This window comes from Frankliniella occidentalis, unplaced genomic scaffold, assembly GCF_000697945.3.
Source record: "Frankliniella occidentalis isolate FOCC.00 unplaced genomic scaffold, Focc_3.1 Scaffold47, whole genome shotgun sequence".
Lineage (NCBI taxonomy): Eukaryota > Metazoa > Arthropoda > Insecta > Thysanoptera > Thripidae > Frankliniella > Frankliniella occidentalis.
Window position 1 is genome coordinate 84,719 of NW_026267177.1, and position 2,244 is coordinate 86,962.

The 2,244-nt window shown below is 64.0% G+C and overlaps 1 protein-coding gene across 1 annotated transcript in view; it reads left to right on the plus strand.

The window, feature by feature from the left end:
* Positions 1-2,244, plus strand: part of LOC113205422 (serine/threonine-protein phosphatase 2A 56 kDa regulatory subunit gamma isoform) — a gene marked incomplete in the record, with an annotated part of 40,593 nt that overhangs the window by 17,803 nt on the left and 20,546 nt on the right. The window contains 1 exon segment of the mRNA XM_052267135.1: positions 459-672. Within this exon segment, the coding sequence (XP_052123095.1) occupies positions 459-672 (214 nt within the window).

Sequence of the window (2,244 nt, forward strand, 5' to 3'; positions counted from 1 at the left end):
AAGCACCCGTGCGCCGGCCGCGCGCGGCTGCCTACCCCTCGGGGGTCCGCCACAGCCGTGACAATAAGGCGCAGAGACGCACCGCGCCTAGCGGGGGAAAAAACGAGGAAAGGATATTGGTTCTACTTCGAGGTGGGGGAAAAAATTCGTCGGGTTCGGAGCGCCTTGTGGCGCCGCCGCCGCTGCCGCTGCGGCGGCCAAAGTTGCGTGTGTAGCTGATGATGATTACTTGTCGCGGGTCGGCGTCGGTGCCGACTTTGGAATGACAATTAGCTGGTATGAAAAAGTCGGGTGCCGTGCAGGCCGCACCCAGGTGGTACTGATACAGGTGCGGTGTCTTCCGAGTCGTCGGCTCGGGTGGGATGCCAGTAGACGACTGGCACACTGGCACACGGCGGCAGATGATCGATCGCTGGATTCGGAACCGCGAAGGCTAAAGTTGTGGTCTTGTTCTTCAGGTCAAGTCGACGTCGCCGCCCTCGGGTGGGCCGGTGGGGGCCGAGCTACCGCCCCACGGCCCCCCGCACGGACCTCCGCACGGACCGCCGCCCCCGGTGCCCATCAACAAGCTGTCCAGCACCTCGCCGCACGTCAAGAAGGACAATCGACGCAACTCCTCCCGGTTCAACGCGTCCAAGAACGTGGAGCTCGTCAAGCTGCCCCCGATCAAAGGTGAGCAAAGCTAATTGTCACGTCTTCGTCTGATCAAGCTTCGCGGACCGCGGATCTCCGACTTGCTTGTTTTAGTGGTGGCTAAAGTCGGCGCAACAAGGTGATAGTCTCCGTGGGGAGTACTTGTTTCGATTTTGGAGGCGAGGATAATGCCCGCGGTTCCACCCCCGCCCGAGTCCCTTTGCGTTAACCGAAAAAGATCCCGCTGTCTGCTGCCAGCGGGCGCGGCCCAGCCCAGCCCAGCCAGGCCCCGCGGCCCGCGGCGCGCCGAGCCGTCCCGCAGTGTTTACACTCGCAGTTTGGCGAGCTCGCCGCGAGGGGCGCTGCGGCGGTGCTGCTGCTGCTGCGCGGCAGGAAGCGCTGCGGCGGCGAGCTCGGCGGCGAGCCCTGGGGCCTTGGGCAGGGGCGGCAGGGGCAGGGCCGCCGTGCCCGCGGGGCACTTGTTGTAGTGCACCTGGCCCCGCACGGCCCCGCCTGGCCTTGCCGCCAGGGGCGTCGCGCTGCTAGCGCTCTGCTCTGCGTTGTCATGTCGGGGCGATAAGAAGCGGCTCGGCGGCGGCCTCCTCTTGAGGTGGTGTCACTGGGCGCCCACGGGGAGCGCGATCGAGCAGCGGAGCAGAGAGGAGGAGGAGGCCAGATGGTGGTCTAGGACGTGGGAGGGAAAGGGGAGCGGCCTCGGCGGCGGCGGCCAGCAGGAAGTACCAGCCGAGTGCCGGATTCTGGTTCTGTTGGTCGCTCACCCAGCATTCGCCTATAGCGCGAATCCTAGGCATCTATGGTAGACTATCCACATTCGGCTTTCAAACCTTATTGGGACGTCGCACCCCAAGGCTTATCGCTGTGCGAGCGCCTGCTTTGCCTAAACTGCCTAAACTGAAATGGCCAGACGTTGTGGCTGTCATGTCCCGCCTTGTCCGTGACGGGGTACTCTGGTGCGGGGAGCACAGCAACAGCTACGACTGTCGAATACTCGACAAAATCTGTGATTATAAAGCACTGATTACTCCGCAGCGCGGAGCTCTTGTGTGGCTGCCCACCGCCCCCAAAACGTGCCCCATCCATCCATCTCCCAGCCAGCACTAGGCAACGGCCCTCCCCCTTTGCTCTCCTCTCACCAGAGTGGGTTTTGACGAAAGCAATACAATACAGCCTTGACTCGGATTCTGCTAAATCTGGTGCGCCCTCGGCGCGCCCCCGGCGGCCTGGTTGGCTCGCCCCGGCCCTCCCCCTGCTCCCCCAACCCTTCGCCGGAAGTGATTCCCTTCCTCCTTCCGGATTGGCCCGGGCCCTCCCCTCTGTGCGCATGCGCAGCAGCGTGACTCTCGCTGTACTCGCTATGCCCTATGGGCAGCGGCGTAGGATGCTAAATGAAGTCTGAGAAAGGGCCGCACTGTCCGCGAGTGCCACCGCGGGCAGGGTAGTTGACGATGCCGCTTTACGCCGGGGGGTTGATCTGTCTGTCCGTATGCCAGATTTCGCGGTTTTGCGCCGCTCTGCGATTCCGACGACGGAGTGGCGCGCGGTCGGGCTTCATTGATCGAGCCTAACCCCCGCACCCCCGCGTCCTGTCCC